This window comes from Panulirus ornatus, chromosome 2 (genome assembly GCF_036320965.1).
Source record: "Panulirus ornatus isolate Po-2019 chromosome 2, ASM3632096v1, whole genome shotgun sequence".
In the NCBI taxonomy this organism is placed as follows: domain Eukaryota; kingdom Metazoa; phylum Arthropoda; class Malacostraca; order Decapoda; family Palinuridae; genus Panulirus; species Panulirus ornatus.
In genome coordinates, this window is record NC_092225.1 from 53,356,919 (window position 1) to 53,374,676 (window position 17,758).

The window sequence follows — 17,758 nt, forward strand, 5'->3', positions numbered from 1 at the left end:
GTTACAGAATAATCTTTGGATTCATCTTAATACAGCATTACATTTAGTATTCATCTCAGTTATCCGTAATTTTCATGTACAGTAATTCTCAAATGTATGATAAGCAATCATTATAATCACCAATGAACAAAACCAGCTGCAGTGCTTATATGGCTAAAGAACCTCAACTGTACTGACCAGCACCAAAGATGATAGCCATTTATATCATACTATACACATTCAAAATGCTTTGTTCTTTCAAAATACTGTTCCCACTGTCAAACAGCAATAATTAAACCACAACACTTTTATAACACATATTACTAAACATTCCATGGAACACATGTTGCCTGCAGTGCAGCCTAATCACTGTGAGTGAAAAGAAATGGGTGGCAACACAGTTAATGGGAATGAAATATGAATGGGAGAATATATTGTTTGGCACATTTAAAAAAATAAAATCAGAATCAAGTTCCATGGCCTAAGGTATAATTTTCTTCAAGCTGATAGCAAGGTCAAGTTTCAGGTTAAACCTAAGGGCATAACTCAGGCAAAATCCAAACTAGAGTTATGGGTATTATGCCATTCAGTTCCTTAGATACCTGGAAATAAGTGCAGATATTACAAAGTCTGATACATTTGACCAGACCCTTATGGGTAATATCAAATCACTGAATATTGAACCAGGCTAAGTTCCGGGCAATATCTTCTGATAAGGGAGATAACTCAGGAAAAATCCAAAATACTTAATGTTCTTATACCATTCAGTTCCTTAGGTGCTGGAAAGTAATTGTTTGATGCATTTGAACTGACCCAAAAGGGCCAGGTCAAACTCATCTTCACTAAACTAGGGTAACTCCTAATAACGAATGGACAGACAACAGATGGATGGACATAGTGATGGACAATGACAGACAGAGAAGTCCCTAAGTGTCTGCCATGCTATGCAGGCAACACAAAAATCATAAAGATTATCAAAAACGTTCTAATGATACAAGGAACAATATCAAAGGTAACCAGAATTGACAGAAGGCAAAACCCAAAAGCATTAACAGGGTACCGAGTTCTAAGTACACTGGCAAATTAACAGCAACTTATCTAAAATGGCAAAAGAGTATCTTTTAACAAATTTCAAGTGAAAGAGTTAGGGTGGTGAAAAAGTAAGGATGGTGATGATGTGAGGGTGCTGATGGAGCCAGCCGCCCATGTGTGTGTGAGACAGAAAGAAAAGACAGCTACCTGGGTCAAAAGGGACACATGAAAGACACTGAAGAGCTGGCTTACTGCACAGCCATCATAAACCCTCCCAAGACCCAAGCAGGAAGTATCAGTAACACACCTCCCTCATCAGTGGTTTTCTACCACCTCAAGGGTTGGAGACTCACTCACTGCTTGCAGGACGAACCAATCCAGAAAAGAAAATCAAACCATAACATTAAAAGTCAGGAAAAGTTGTCAAAATAAACAAAAGATTATGTATGTAGCTTATTCTGTAAGTCAGAAACAGCAGTTGCAAAATGGCACTTTTTTCTCTTCTTCAACGCTTAGTGGCTGCAGACTGGAATATGTCTCCTGTAAACTAGTGCTGCTTCAATAAAACTATCGAGTAAACTGAAGAATTTCCTTGCATCATCATACAGTAAAGGTACATATACCCACTTAACTATGTCTGACTTACTGTATTGCAATATGAATTCACTCTTTTTTCCTACATCCTCGCCATTTCTCACATTAGCGAGGTAGTGGCAAGAACACATAATTGAGCCTTAGAGGGAAAATCCTTACTTGGCCCCTTCTCTGTTCCTTCTTCTGGAAAAGTAAAACAGGAGGGGAGGATTTCCAGCCCCCAACTCCCACACCTTAAAGATACCTTCTACAACATGAAAAGAATACAGTATTCTTCTCCCATACCCTGGGATATCAATATAAATTTTTTATGCATATTCACCATTTCCCACATTAGCAAGGTAGCACCACAAACAGATGACTGATCCTTAGATAGAAAAATCCTTACTTGGCCCCCCTTCTCTGTTCTCTCTTTTGGAAAAGTAAAGTAGGGGAGGATCATTCTATGCAGCATAAAAATACAAGAATCAGATATACATACCTACCATTAAGGACCAATAAAGTCACAAAGGTTTCCTTAGAAAATATCAGTTATATATTCCTACCATAAAGAACCAATAGTCATAAAAGATTAAGTTTAATACGTATCTAGACTTTGCTTAACTATGCACATATATGCAAAGAATCTCCATTACATGTTCTGAACACTTCATAATATCTAAAACTTCAATCTATACTCTAAACGCCCCTCTGCACTGACTTTGCACATTACAGTTGCAAGGATAATGCTTCACGTTTGCAACAGTAATGGTCATCTGCCTTCCCGTTTTAGAATGTTCACAAGCCATTCTTCTGTGCTGCCATCTGAAAGCAATCTCGAGCAACTTGAGCAAAGCAAACATTCCATCCAATGTGGTCTACATTTCAGCTATGCTTTTTGTGTTGTAACTCTAATTATTTCATCAAATTATAATTCAGGTAACTTATGAACCCAATGACCTCAGTATATACAGCACAGTGTACTGCATGATACAAATATGTAGTTGAAGGGTACCACAGAAATACTGTACCTAGGTGTAAACTTCATTATCATACCAAAGCCATATAAAGCATGATAGCTTGCTTGCTTGTACATGTCCTTTACTTTTACATCAAGTCTTTCATTATATGAAAGGGAAACACAAAATTTTGGAAAACTTGTTTTTTGTCCACCTATTGCAGGCAACTTTCTACAAATCAACTGGGCTTCAATCTTCGAGTTGTGTCTTTCAGTTAATTTGTCATACATTGTAGGGGAATTTTTTTTTCAATTTTCATAAAAAGTGCCAGTTCTTAAAACCACATTATCATCTAACAAAAATAAAGATATGCATGCAGATTAATGGATAACAAAAAAATAAATCATTAACAGAGGTCTGTTGGCAACTAAGGCAGTTACATTCCTGGATCCCTGTTGTTAGCAAAACTATGACTGGTAAGGTATCAGCCTAATGAGATCGAAGGGGTTATACCTTCAAGTCCTACAATGACCACATCAAAATTAAAATTCAGCATGATATACCTCAGAAACATATTCATTATACAAAACTATAAAGAAGTTATGTATAAATTACAAGAAAAGTAATAAAGAAATAATACTGTTGGGAATTATGGCAGTACATTACTCTTGATGTTGTATGCTCAGCATCTGTTCTCCCAGAAAGCAGCCAGCCAACTATGCCTCACAAAAACTTGCCTTAATATTTTTGTGCTTCAAACTGTTGACTCATTAACACCAAAATTTTTCCCAACAGACAGTGCACTTTAACCACATACAAAGCAATCAAAGAAGTCCACTTTTTGCTCTAAAGAAATCAATATGTCTGCCCTTCTTGAGGTAGCACAACTCAAGTCACTAGCCTTACACTTAGAAGCCATATCTGAGGGCACAAAGTAACAAACAAGCTAAAGTTAGAGAAAGTTTGACTGCATCGAGATCACTTGCGGACAAACAAGTTAAAGCTAGCAAAAGTTTGTACTGCATCAAGATCACTTGCGGAGTTCCTTACTCAGCAAGCTGCAGTATAACAGAGCAATGCAGCCAGAACCTAGGGGAATATGGGACTGTGAACTTACCATAAGGCAAGGAATTCAAAAAATGCCACCAAAATCTTGCCTGCCTACTGGTATGTTGCAACCTATGTTGCAGCCGAAGGATTAAGGGTCAATGTCTTCAATAGCTATGCTGTAAACCTGCACAATGTCTTCCATCCTGTATGTTTTCTGTCTATCACTCTTTTAGCTCTATGCAATCAATTCTCCTACATAACAGTCTCTAGACAGCTTCCATTTTGCCTTTCCATTCCGAGTTTTACCAATCAGAAGAAACAGCTTTGGTAACTGTAATTCTTCAATACTTCAGAGAATTGGGACTTGCATACCTATGTATCTTAATAAACTATTTTCTCAATTTTGAACTGTAAGAGATGAAATCAATCACAAAAGTTCTAACAGAGGCACAATTCAGAGGAAAAATAAACAATAAAATACACCCTTGAAAACACCTAACCCAAACAATTAAGGAAAAGTGAAACGTAAATCATAATCAATAAGTAAACATAAATCATGACACTTCTTAAGAAGCACTTCTGAGTATTACTTCCTTACGAGGTAAATGTCTAATAATTTTAGTCATGTAAGTGATCATACATCACTCTTGTCTTTGAAGTCAAGACATGACACTGTGATACCTAGTTTTACCATCCAAGTAATTTTGAATAATGTGCATATTGTACTCTAGTTCAGTAGGATAAAGATCATCAAAGTACTGTAACAAACAATACATGAAGTACTCCATACTTCAAAATCATATCAAAAACGATCAAACCTTATCACTTGCTTGAGCTTTTCTACACTAACGAATCTATGTGCTGGGGACCAAGAGACTATGACATATATTTACAGCCTATTTCCTGCCTAAGGTTTATGTGGACAAACATGGTGTAGGGCACAGGATGTATCCAGACATCATTATAATCAATTAAAAATGCCCTCAGGCAGAGCTGGCCAATGATTGCAAGCATGTAGTTACCTCATACAAATTATTGTGTCAATATGCAACCAAAGCAGGTGAGAAATTCACACAAGACTCATTAGATCTGAATCTTTAAGAGATAAGGCTTTCATAGAATACATCATAAATGATATAAAACTTGAACCTAACAGTAACAAAGAGGATCTAAAAACCAATAAAATGAAAATAATAATGGCTCTAAATCTTAGGAAGTAAAAATGAATCTACTAGCAATGTCAAGTTTGAGAAGACAGCACCTCGCCCTGCAGGCATGCATGAACAAATTGATGTTCAGTGGAACTGGGTTCAGAATAAAAATTATGCCCCATATTTAATGACCTTTGTTGCCACATCATCAGGAATCAGAGCAGCATGTTCAATTACGAAGAACTGTAGTGCCAAAAACTATTTCAGTTTTTTATCCCGAAATGGATATACTTTTGATGTTAATAATATAACCATACAAAGATTGTGAGAGATGTGGAGCTTGTGAGAATGTCTTCAAGGCATGAACGGAAGAATACAAGTGCTAGTGAACTGTATATGTTTCTTGTATGATCTATATTTATGCCACTTGTACGTAAAGGTGATCAAATGATTACTGAAGGCCATCCTCTTATTCAGATGGATATTTATGGAAAAAATATGATTGCTACCTCCATTTTATCAAAACATTTACAGTCTGTAGACAATGATTTTGTCAGGGGTGAGATAAACCTTTCAAAGTCAGAGCTGTTTTGACTGATGAGACAAAAATTCAAGATTTTATTTTATATGTTTATTTTCATATCTGTTTAGAAACTTGGTGACTGAAAAATTTATCGAACTACTAAAATGAGTGTAAATAATATTGGTACGATTATAAACATAAGGACTGAATAATCATATAATTTTGTGTTATCAGAACAGGGAGACATGCCGTCAATGGACAGACCATGGCAAATGAAGCAGCCAGGGGAAGCCACAGAAAGGTCCGTGGGGCCTGGTTGTGCATAGGGAGCTGTGGTTTTGGTGCATTACACGTGACAGCTAGAGAACAGATGTGAGGAAGTATGGCCTTTCTTTGTCTGTTTCTGGCACTACCACACTAATGCAGGAAACAGCAAATGAGTATGCAAAATTTTTTTAGCATATGAAAAGTGAATATCTTATTGCTGAACATGTGATACCAGTAAAACATATGAAATTAATATTTGCAATAAATCAGTTGCAAAGGAAATATGTTGGTGAAAATTCAAAACAGTGCAAGAAGGATCATGTGTAATAATTACTATAAACAATGTGAATATTCCTTCTTTTTTCCTCTTTTCTCTCTCTGAAAATACCTGATAATACAATTCTGCAAAAACTTATTGAGCAACTGCATGGTGCTATCTGAAATCTGTTCAACTCACATCCTCATCTGGCTTAGGTAATGTTGGTGAAATTACACTAACTACTGGTGCCTTTGACACTTCATCTTTGGGAAATATGATGAGATGTATTTTTCTTGTTTTAACTTTTTCCCTTAAATGCTATGAAAAAGAAAAAAGACTCTTGGAAATTCTCCAATTTTCATGAAACAATAAAGCAATCGACAAAACTATGAGACTGGTATCCCCTTTCATGTATTATACGTCAATAGATATTTTGAATTTATATTTGAATGTGAAGATTACATATTTTTCCTTCTTCAACAGGTAGCCCTACTGATATGTTCTTGGCACAAATTAGCAAATTCTAGAAAATCTTAATAACTGTCACCTTAAGTGAAAATATTCATCTTCTAAATAAAGACTGAATTTTGCTCTGTGGAAAAAATATGCAATTTACATGGTTGGAGGAAAGTATGACAGGTAAATATGCAATTTACATGGTTGGAGGAAAGTATGACAGGTAGCACAGATAATGAAAGAGCAAAAGCCAGAATAAAAAAAAACTACAAAGTTAATCTGCTTCCTCAGATGCAATTTGCAGGTAGACAAACTGAAGAAACAGATGTGACAATCTTGAAACAATGACTTCTAAAAACATAATTTTCCAAGTAAGGTTGAGAACATTTACATGAGACTAATAAAACAAAGCAACCAAGAAGTCCACATAAAGTCTTCTATGGTTCTGTGCAGTAAGAAACAAAAGACTCCAACACTTAATCATAATCCCTATCAGTACAATTCAGTAATCTGTATAGAAAGTGCTTCTGAAGGAGTTGTGTAGCTACTTCTGTCATCGAACATTTTGTCAAGAAAAGCAAAAGTAGTATAAGCTTTTCTTCTTGTTTGCTCTCTCAGCCATCCATATCAGAAATGCAACTAAAATAAATAACTAAATGAAGTAAAACGAAAATGGGATCAACTACACTAACCTGAGTTACTGTCTGGTCATTGAAAGGACTTTCCTCCAGCCTTAGAGCTACACGATGACTCACTACCTGGGGATCTGTCTCCAAAGGTATGCTGTGGAATATGAAATGAAAATCAATTAAGCTTATATTTTTCAAGTTTCTACATCAAGTACCTATCCTGCTATTACCTATCTAGTAATACTGTGAATAACATATCCCTCCTATTTACTTTCTTAATGTACAGTATGTCATCTTTCATTCTCTTTTTTTGACATGTGTTTGCTGCTATTTTTCTTCAGTCAATACTGCTTAAACATTATTATTTTCTTTAAAAAATTTTAATTTGTTTTCAGCATTTTCCTAAAATAAAAGTCCTGTACAACCATGCTACTTTCACTTAATTATAATGAAGAATCTGTATTGTCTGCTATGGTATACCAGTATGACAATGTTCCTGTAACACTTCAAGATTTGTCTGTCATTAACACATTTGAAAATCATAAGGACTCCTCAACAGCTCCCCGGACACTTAAAATTCTCCAGATATCTTCATATTTTTAAGCAAAATTCATTTTTGCTTTCAACTCACCATTAGTTTCTCCTTTAAACTACCCATCTCATTTTATGGCAATCTTGGTTTCTGGTAATTGTGGGCATCCAGTCTTTTCTGGTACATCTTATGATGACATTTCTATCAACTACCTTAAACATGATCTCCAAGAAAAGATTTGTATCCAAGTTCACAAATCAATAAAATATATACATATACAATCAAGCTCCTCCTTTAGCCAAGTCTTTACATTGAAGTTTATTGAACAAAAGTTCAGGTGTGCTTAAGGCTGGTCCATTGTACTGAAGCCCCAAAAGGAATAAATGCCTTTTCATAGAAGATGCCACCCTACTTTGTGTAAAAATGATGCGACCAATTTTAATAAACTTCATGAACCCTCACTTCAGCTGTCCACAAGATGAGCTAATCAATACTTTAAACATTTCCTTTAATCAATATATCATCAGACTGACAAAAATATGAACATGAGATGGAGTGAGCATTCTGAAGACCTGCTAAATGTGTTAGATGATAAGATGGCTGATATGGAGTGTTTGGATTGAGGTGGCATACAGAGCATGAGACTCCTTAATATTGGCATGGTGAAATGAAAGGAGGTACCGCAGGCCCTGTGAATTATACAAAGCAGCATATAAAAATAGGATTACAGTTGAGCCCTTCAAGAATGAGTGATAATGCTGATGACTGGTAACACACACTTTTCAATGTTTGAACTGCCCAAAATGAGGAGCCTGAGGACTGGATGAATGCAAGAATAATATCTTATGTAAATGCATGTGGGACGACAGTGAATGCTCAAATCAAAAGATGTAAGAATCTGCTGAATATACCCAGTATGTTATACAGGAGAGTGGCGATTATAAGATTGTGGCATGCATAAAATATCTGGCTGAGGATGAGCAATGAGGCTTTAGGGGAAGCATATATGTGAACCAGTCGTTTACTTTGAAGTATTTGCATGAAAAATACTTAAAAACAAAGTATACAATATTTATGGATCTGGAGAAAGCATGTAATAGGGTTGAAAGAGATGGCATATAAAACAAGCCATGAATATATGGAGTATATGGAAAGTTAATAAAATAGTAAAGAGCTTCTATTAGAAAAAGTAAGGCATATGTGTAAACAAGGGAGAAGGATGTACAGTTCCCAGTGAAGGTTGGTCTGCATCAAGAATGTGTGATATCAATCATGTCAACATGGTTCTTCAAACCATCTATGGATAGAGTACTGAGGACAGTGAATGCAATGGGGCAGTCAGTCTTTGGGATGCTGGGAGTTAGTGGGCATGGGAGATAAATCGGTGACTACATACTGACAAGGTTCTGGTGGCAGACTCGAGAGAGAAATTCCATAAGCTGGTGAGTTGGGGTGTGCGTGTGAAAGTATAAGAAAGATGTTGAAAGTTAATATAAGCAAACAGAAGGTAATGACGTGCAACACGAGTATGAGATAGAAAGGTTTGAATGTCAATTTGATTGGTGAACCACTGGAGGAAGAGTGCTTTAGGTACCTAGTCATCTTATGTAGATGGGAGTAAGTGGGGATGGGAGATGAATCAGCTGCTGTTTACATATGACAAGACCCTTAGCATATTCCAGAAAGAAAATCCAGAAGCTGGCGAGTCTGAATGAATGTATGAAACGACACAGCTGAGAGTAATCATAAACAAATGGTAAGTCATGGGGAACAGCAGGGGTAGGAGACAGAACGGAAACACAAATTTCTGAGCAGGTATATGTACAACTTATGTGAAAAAACTATTTACATAAACATGAAAGAGAACAATGTAAGAGAAACTATGTTATGATGCAAATAGGACCCAATGACTATATAAATTTCCTCCTCGTACAGCACAAACCTATTTACAAATCCTCTAGCTATATTATACACAAACATACACATTGCCTTTAAATCATGCAAACGTCGACTACGAACTATTTCCTTTTATCTATATGAAGTTTGCCATCGAAACTTGCGAGGTTTATAGAAAAACAATTATTGCCATGACTCTCGATGGCAATGGCTGCAACTATTTTTCTATTGAATTAAAGAAAAACGCTGTTTGTGCTAATCAGTATTATCATCAAATTTTATCTCTTATGCCATGGCTAATTCTGTAAAATTAAACAACAGCAAAAATAGCGATTACTCCACGGTATACCGTATTCTTATCCATACACACTACTGCCAACCCTTCGGAATTATCACACCCAAGGCAGCCAACTCTCCGGAGTTATCACACCCATGGCAGCCAACCCTTCGGAGTTATGACACCCACGGCAGCCAACCCTTCGGAGTTATCACACCCATGGCAGCCAACTCTCCGGAGTTATCACACCCATGGCAGCCAACCCTTCGGAGTTATCACACCCATGGCAGCAAACCCTTTGGAGTTATCACACCCACGGCAGCCAACCCTTCGGAGTTATCACACCCAAGGCAGCCAACTCTCCGGAGATATCACACCCATGGCAACCAACCCTTCGGAGTTATCACACCCACGGCAGCCAACCCTTCGGAGTTATCACACCCCCACAGAGGATAACCCTTCAGAATTCATAAGGAACTTCTCAGAATCCTACCGAGTTTTCTAATAACTCCTACCGACCCTTCCGACGTGTCATTCTACTCAACCATCTTTTCGCGTTCTCAACCCACTGCTAGATATTACTACCGAAATACCCACTCCACCAAAGTAAACCCTTCAATACTACGTAACCCCACTCCTCCTTACCTTCATAACTATCCTTCCATCGTTAGCAATATCTATAGCCTCTGTTCATCACTTCAGCTTCTCCATATCTACATGTGCCAATCTTTTTGCGAGAAAGCTTCTCTTAACTGTAGTGCAACGATTACATTATTCATGTCACTTGATCTTCTGGTGCCGTTTGAAGCTTTCAGTGAAGAAAGTATGAACGAGAATGCCTGAAGGTGTACAACTGAGTCACAACATAGCATCATATAGTGCCTTCCTCCGTCACCTTCTTCATGCATTGTTCATTTCATTAAGAAAGTTTTTTGTTTAAAATTTTCAGTCCTTAAAAAAATCACCAAGCTTTTACAACAAAAACTAAAAGAATCATATTAGTAATACTCAATATTTTCCATGAATACACAAATTATTCACAATTATTTATCGAGAAATATGAAACATCTTATTTTTTCTGATGCATATTACAGACTTCTGACGTCTTCCTTAAAAGGTGAATCACAACAATTTTCCAGACACTAAAACACACCAATGAAATCATAAAAGCCCATAGCGTGTTTACAGTCACGCTGGAACAGTGTTTAGTCTGTACACAAATCCGTGTTAATAATTTCACATCACTTCACTGTATTGTAATACACTAGCACTAGAGTTCATCAGCATGAATGTTCGTAATCTATCACACACCAGTTCTACTTCAGTACACGTCTCCTACCTCTTGTCTCAACCCAGGTCACATTAGGACTGAGGTGTGAACTTGTACCGCCAATATGTGGGAATATTTAACAACAGACCATAACAGGCCGTTTGGCAATTGAACTTCTCCCTTCACAAGGTTACAGTTTAAAATTGAACTAATTATCTTTCCTCGGGTTGACTTGTATCTCATACTAAGATCACAATATTTGCATACTACTTTTTCATCTACATAAGCCATTATCTGGAGCCTCCAGGAACGTACATGCAAATTTCTGAGTAGGTATATATACACCTGACCGATGTCACGCAGTTGAAATGCTGATGTGAAAAAATAATTTACGTAACATTAAAGTGAACATTGTAAATGAAATGATGATGCAAATGAGGCCCAATGACTGTAGAACTTCCTCCTCGTACAGTAGAAACCGCTGTCTACAAATACTCTCAGTATTACACATACACATTGCCTTTAAACCATATATACGTTGACTGTGAACTATTTTCTTTCGTAAATAAAGTTTAACATCGAGACTTCCGCTGTGGGCTTTTATAATTTCTTCGGTGTGTTTTAATGTCGGGAACATTGTTGTGATTCACCTCTAAGAAAGACGGTCATCAGAAGTCAGTAATATACATTAAAAAAATCAGGTGCTTCACATATTGCAGCCATATTTCTCGATAAATAATCTTGTAAATAATTTGTGTACTCATGGAAAATATTGAGTAGTACTAATATTCTTTCAATTTTTGTGGTAAAAGTTTGGTGATTTTTTTTAAGGACTGAAAGTTATATACACAGAAAAACCTTTCATATTATGATACGAACAAGGTATGGAGGAGGTGAAGGAGGAAGGCAATATATGATGCTTTGTTGTGACTCGGTTGTAGCACCTTCAGGTGTTCTCGTTCTACTTTCTATGAAAACTTCAAATGGGCACCAGAAGAAAAAAATAATTCAGTCGTTGCACTACTGTTAAGAGAAGCTTTTCCTCAAAAAGATCGATACATGTATATATGGAAGAATTGGAGTGATGGTAGCAGTGGAGAGAGCTGGAAAGGATTGAGAACAATGGATACATACTAGATATTGAAAACAGTGGAAGGACAGCTGGGAAGGTAAGCAGCAGTGGGGGTGTATAGGTTTGAAAGGTTTACTGTGTTGGAGTGGGTGTTCGGAAGTTATATGTAGCACTTTGTTGAGAACGCGAAAAGAGTGGTTGAGTAGAATCACACCTCGGAAGGGTTGGCAGCATTTATTAGAAAACGGGGTAGGGTCGGAAGAAGTGCGTTCAGAAGTTAAGAGTAGGCCGTTGTGGGTTTGATAACTCCGAAGGGTTGGCTGCTGTGGGTTAGACAACTCCGAAGGGTTGGGAGAAGTGAGTTTGATAACTCCGAAGGGTTGGCTGCTGTTGGTTTGATAAGTCTGAAGGGTTGGGAGCCGCGAGTTTGATTACTCCGAAGGGTTTGTAGCAATAGGTTCGATAACTCCGAAGGGTTGGGAGCAGTGGGTCTATGGCAATGGCTGCAACAATTGAATTACAGTAAAAATGAAAAAAAAAATGTGCTAATCAGTATTATCATGGCATTTTCTCTTCTATGCCAAAGCCAATTTTTGTGGATTAAACAACAGCAAAAATAACGATTGCTTCACAGCCTAATGCATAGTTATCCACACAAACACTGCTGCCAACCCTTAAGAGTATCAAACCCATGGCAGCCAACCAACACTTAAGTGTTTCAAACCCATGGCAGCCAACCCTTCGGAGTTATCAAACCCACTGCTCCCAACCCGTTGGGGTTATCAAAACCACAGCAGCCAACCCTTTGGAGTTATCAAACCCACAGCGGCCTACCCTTCAGAGTTCTTAACGCACTTTTCAACCCTACCCAGTTTTCTAATACCTGCTGCCAACCCTTCCGAAGTGACATTCTATTCAACCAATCTTTTCGCATTCTCAACAAACTACTACACATAACATTCGAAATACCCATTCCACCACAGTAAACCTTTCAAAACTATGTATTCCCACTGCAGCTTAGCTTCCCAGCAGTCCTTCCACTATTTACAATCGCTATCCATTATTCTCAACACTTGAGCTGTCTCAACTGCTACGATCACTTCAATTTCTCCATATACACATGTGCCGATCTTTTTTTGCAAGAAAGCCCCTCTTAACTCTAGTGCAACGATTAAATCATTCTTTCTTCTGCTGCCCATTTGAAGCTTTCGATGAAGAAAGTAGAATGAAAATACCTGAAAGTGTACAACTGAGTCACAGCAAAGAATCATATAGTCACCTTCTCCATGCCTTGTTCGTATCATAATATGAAAGGCTTTTCTGTGTTTATAACTTCCAGTCATTGAAAAAAAAATCTCAAGACTTTAACCACAAAAATTAAAAGAATAATATTAGTAATACTCAATATTTTCCATGAGTACACAAATTATTCACACGATTATTTATCAAGAAATATGGCTGCATCATCCGAAACACCTGAATTTTACTTAAGTATATTACTGACTTCTGATGACGTCTTCCTTAAAAGTGAATCACAGCAATGTTCTCGGCATTAAAACATACCAAAGAAAATATAAAAGCCCAATGTGTGTTCACAGTCATGTTGGAACACGCTATTTAGTCTGTACAGAAATCCATATTAATAATTTCACATCACTTCACTGTCTTGTAATACTCTAGCTCTAAAAGTTTATCAGCATGAATGTACGTCATCTGTAACACACTAGTTCTACTTCAGTGCATGTCTCCTACTTCTTGTCTCAAGCGAAGTCACATTAGGACTGAGCTGTGAACTTGTACCGCCAATATGTGGGAATACATAACAGATCATAACAGGCCGTTTGGCAATCGAGCTTCTCCCTTCACAAGGTTACTGTTTAAAATTGAACTTATTATACTTCCTTCGTCACCTTGTCCATGCCTTGTTCATATCATAATATGAAAGGTTTTTCTGAGTTTAAAACTTTCAGTCCTTAAGAAAAATCACCAAACTTTTACCACAAAAATGAACAGAATAATTTGGTAATACTCAATATTTTCCATGAGTGCACAAATCATTCACACTGTTTATCGAGAAATATGGCTGCATCATATGAAACATCTGATTTTTTCTAATGTATATTACTGACTTCTGAGGATGACTTTCTTAAATGTGAATCACAACAATGTTCCTGTCATTATAAAACATGAAAGAAATTATAAAGGCCCAGAGCGTTTTTACACTGACGCTGAAACACAGCATTTAGCCTGTACAGAAATCCGTGTTAATAACTTCGCATCACTTCGCTGACCTGTAATACACCACCACTAGAATTTATCTGTATTAATGTTTGTAATCTATCACAAACAAGTTCTACTTCAATGCAAGTCTCCTACCTCTTGTCTCAAGTGATGTTACATTAGGACTGAGGTACTAACTATATATTTTTGCATTAGTTATTCCATCCCATCTGCTAACACTGCAGCACCCTTAAAAGAGCTCATTCTGCAGCCTGAATCCTAGAACTGTGATAGTTAATGGTCATTCTTTTTCCTTTTATAATTCTCGCAATGAATCCAGATTTCCTTTTATACTTCTCGCAATGAATCCAGATATCCTCCTCCCTTGGTCAGCTGTCTCATTTCTTAATTTCACTGTCCCACATTTGCATAATACTAAGCTCAACTACTTATAATCTACATTCTCTTCCAACACTTCATCACCCATCCTTTCTTTGCATTTCAGTTCACAAATTTCATTCATTCTTAAGGTTGTGGAAACTATGCTATATAACCTTTCACAGAAACCATCTTTATTATCCTTTCAAGACCCATATTTTCCATTAGCCTGCAACAATTAAGAATTCTATCTTTCTTTTCTTAACTATTACCTTCTGTACTTCATCCCCATCAATACTCTTGTTACACAGATCATTAAAAAAAATCCCCCTTCAAAATATCTGTCTATACATGCAAGTAAAATCATTTAGAAGGTATTATAACAGGGTAACTGTAATTACTATCATGAATATAGAGTAATTAATTTTTCTGGTCTGAATATTACAACAACAATGCTTTAATCTAATTTTCAAATCCTAGCCTTTTTATCAGTTACAAAATTCTTGCATGATTTACAAGTGAAGTGAAAAAAAGATCCTATAAAAGCAAATGGATTTGTATGTAGCATTTATGGATCTGGAGAAGGCATATGATAGAGTTGATAGAGATGCTCTGTGGAAGGTATTAAGAATGTATGGTGTGGGAGGCAAGTTGTTAGAAGCAGTGAAAAGTTTTAATCGAGGATGTAAGGCATGTGTACGTGTAGGAAGAGAGGAAAGTCATTGGTTCTCAGTGAATGTAGGTTTGCGGCAGGGGTGTGTGATGTCTCCATGGTTGTTTAATTTGTTTATGGATGGGGTTGTTAGGGAGGTGAATGCAAGAGTTTTGGAAAGAGGGGCAAGTATGAAGTCTGTTGGGGATGAGAGAGCTTGGGAAGTGAGTCAGTTGTTGTTCGCTGATGATACAGCGCTGGTGGCTGATTCATGTGAGAAACTGCAGAAGCTGGTGACTGAGTTTGGTAAAGTGTGTGAAAGAAGAAAGTTAAGAGTAAATGTGAATAAGAGCAAGGTTATTAGGTACAGTAGGGTTAAGGGTCAAGTCAATTGGGAGGTAAGTTTGAATGGAGAAAAAATGGAGGAAGTAAAGTGTTTTAGATATCAGGGAGTGGATCTGGCAGCGGATGGAACCATGGAAGCGGAAGTGGATCACAGGGTGGGGGAGGGGGCGAAAATCCTGGGAGCCTTGAAGAATGTGTGGAAGTCAAGAACATTATCTCGAAAAGCAAAAATGGGTATGTTTGAAGGAATAGTGGTTCCAACAATGTTGTATGGTTGCGAGGCGTGAGCTATGGATAGAGTTGTGTGCAGGAGGATGGGTGTGCTGGAAATGAGATGTTTGAGGACAATGTGTGGTGTGAGGTGGTTTGATCGAGTAAGTAACGTAAGGGTAAGAGAGATGTGTGGAAATAAAAAGAGCGTGGTTGAGAGAGCAGAAGAGGGTGTTTTGAAATGGTTTGGGCACATGGAGAGAATGAGTGAGGAAAGATTGACCAAGAGGATATATGTGTCGGAGGTGGAGGGAACGAGGAGAAGTGGGAGACCAAATTGGAGGTGGAAAGATGGAGTGAAAAAGATTTTGTGTGATCGGGGCCTGAACATGCAGGAGGGTGAAAGGAGGGCAAGGAATAGAGTGAATTGGATCAATGTGGTATACCGGGGTTGACGTGCTGTCAGTGGATTGAATCAGGGCATGTGAAGCGTCTGGGGTAAACCATGGAAAGCTGTGTAGGTATGTATATTTGCGTGTGTGGACGTATGTATATACATGTGTATGGGGGTGGGTTGGGCCATTTCTTTCGTCTGTTTCCTTGCGCTACCTCGCAAACGCGGGAGACAGCGGCAAAAAAAAAAAAAAAATAAATAAATAAATAAATAAATAAAAGTAAGCAGACTTCTTGAATGTTCCTTGCTATACGGAACAGTTTCCAAGTGTCTCAAAGGAGTGGAGTTTGAAAATAAATCAACTGATCTGGTGATCAGACTGTAATGAGTCACTGACTCATGTGCTGAAGAACACAGTTTGCAGTAGCAGGAAGGGTAGGTCACATGCATGCTTCAGTACACAAAAAACAGACACTGACTGGTTTGACTGGATTATCTTTATCTAAACATGGAAAATAGTCCATGCACATCACCCTGGTGGACTTTAGGTTAATACTGGAAGTACTAAAGGCATCATGCAAATAAAAGAACCACAGGAAAAGAGAACATTGATTACACCTTAAACATTTTTTTTTTTTTTTTTTTTTTTTTTTTTTTTTTTTTTATATATACTTTGTCGCTGTCTCCCGCGTTTGCGAGGTAGCGCAAGGAAACAGACGAAAGAAATGGCCCAACCCCCCCCATACACATGTATATACATACATCCACACACGCAAATATACATACCTACACAGCTTTCCATGGTTTACCCCAGACGCTTCACATGCCTTGATTCAATCCACTGACAGCACGTCAACCTCGGTATACCACATCGCTCCAATTCACTCTATTCCTTGCCCTCCTTTCACCCTCCTGCATGTTTAGGCCCCGATCACACAAAATCTTTTTCACTCCATCTTTCCACCTCCAATTTGGTCTCCCTCTTCTCCTCGTTCCCTCCACCTCCGACACATATATCCTCTTGGTCAATCTTTCCTCACTCATTCTCTCCATGTGCCCAAACCACTTCAAAACACCCTCTTCTGCTCTCTCAACCACGCTCTTTTTATTTCCACACATCTCTCTTACCCTTACGTTACTCACTCGATCAAACCACCTCACACCACACATTGTCCTCAAACATCTCATTTCCAGCACATCCATCCTCCTGCGCACAACTCTATCCATAGCCCACGCCTCGCAACCATACAACATTGTTGGAACCACTATTCCTTCAAACATACCCATTTTTGCTTTCCGAGATAATGTTCTTGACTTCCACACATTCTTCAAGGCCCCCAGAATTTTCGCCCCCTCCCCCACCCTATGATCCACTTCCGCTTCCATGGTTCCATCCGCTGCCAGATCCACTCCCAGATATCTAAAACACTTCACTTCCTCCAGTTTTTCTCCATTCAAACTCACCTCCCAATTGACTTGACCCTCCACCCTACTGTACCTAATAACCTTGCTCTTATTCACATTTACTCTTAACTTTCTTCTTCCACACACTTTACCAAACTCAGTCACCAGCTTCTGCAGTTTCTCACATGAATCAGCCACCAGCGCTGTATCATCAGCGAACAACAACTGAC

General features: G+C 37.9%; 1 protein-coding gene across 2 annotated transcripts in view; it reads right to left on the reverse strand.

Annotated features, from left to right (window-relative positions):
* zetaCOP (COPI coat complex subunit zeta) overlaps nt 1-17,758 on the reverse strand; it is a 51,293-nt gene that overhangs the window by 18,939 nt on the left and 14,596 nt on the right. For both annotated transcript variants that reach the window (XM_071675923.1, XM_071675919.1), the window contains exon 4: nt 6,942-7,032. In XM_071675923.1, coding sequence (XP_071532024.1) covers nt 6,942-7,032 — 91 coding nt within the window. The remainder of the gene's footprint in view (nt 1-6,941; nt 7,033-17,758) is intronic.